The 791-nt window shown below is 36.0% G+C and overlaps 1 protein-coding gene across 1 annotated transcript in view; it reads left to right on the top strand.

Moving 5' to 3' along the window:
- LOC107588161 (transmembrane protein 87B-like) overlaps nt 1-785 on the top strand; it is a 5453-nt gene extending 4668 nt beyond the window's left edge. Inside the window, exons 3-4 of the mRNA XM_016276180.1 lie at nt 376-469; nt 631-785. Of these exons, the coding sequence (XP_016131666.1) occupies nt 376-469; nt 631-732 (196 nt within the window). The 3' untranslated portion in view covers nt 733-785. The remainder of the gene's footprint in view (nt 1-375; nt 470-630) is intronic.
- Nucleotides 786-791: the final 6 nt, after the last annotated feature.

Genomic DNA, 791 nt, shown 5'->3' on the forward strand with positions numbered 1-791 from the left:
TGTGATCCGAACTGTGAGATTTGTGATCCGTTGAACCACTAGCAAGAATCCATTAAATTGATCAAAAGTTACACTTTGTTACTACATTGTTAAAAAATTCTGATAGGAAAAACACTTTTTAACATTGACAATTAATATTGAATAATGTCAGCATATTACAATGATTTCTGATAGATCACTGATGTGACACTGAAGACTGGAGTAATTATGAAGAAATTACATTTTAAAATATATTTAAATAGAAAAGTTATTTTAAAATTGTAATGAAATTTCAAATATTACTTTAATACTTTTGATAGCAGCATTTGCTATAAGAGTAATCTTCAGCATAGTTTTGTACATTTCTCTTTCAATAACTCCGCCTTTTTGCTGCAGACCAAGGCTAGGAGCATTACTGCATAGGGTGGTGGGGATTGGACTGCTCTACCTTATCTTCTCCATCATAGAAGGTGTACTGAGAGTCAACACGGTAAGGAGAGTCTCACAGCTAAACCTGAACACAATTTCACTAAAAATGAAAAATAGTGACCAGTGGAGAAACATGTCCACCTTTGTGGCAAACCTCCTAATTTAACGTAATGATGATGCTGCACCAAATGTCACGTGAAGCTTAATGTTTCTCTCTCGCAGGAGCACGGTGGTTCAAGCAGGCTGCTTTGTGACATTGTTATGGCCCTCATTGATTCTTGTATTGTGTGGTGGATATCCTTTCACAAGTCGATCATCTGTTAAGACTGTGTGTTCATTTTGTGCTGTTATTACAGTGACTTCTGCATGGTGTAGATTGGGAC

The sequence above is a fragment of the Sinocyclocheilus grahami genome, unplaced genomic scaffold (genome assembly GCF_001515645.1).
Source record: "Sinocyclocheilus grahami isolate Dianchi unplaced genomic scaffold, SAMN03320097.WGS_v1.1 scaffold6.1, whole genome shotgun sequence".
NCBI lineage: Eukaryota > Metazoa > Chordata > Actinopteri > Cypriniformes > Cyprinidae > Sinocyclocheilus > Sinocyclocheilus grahami.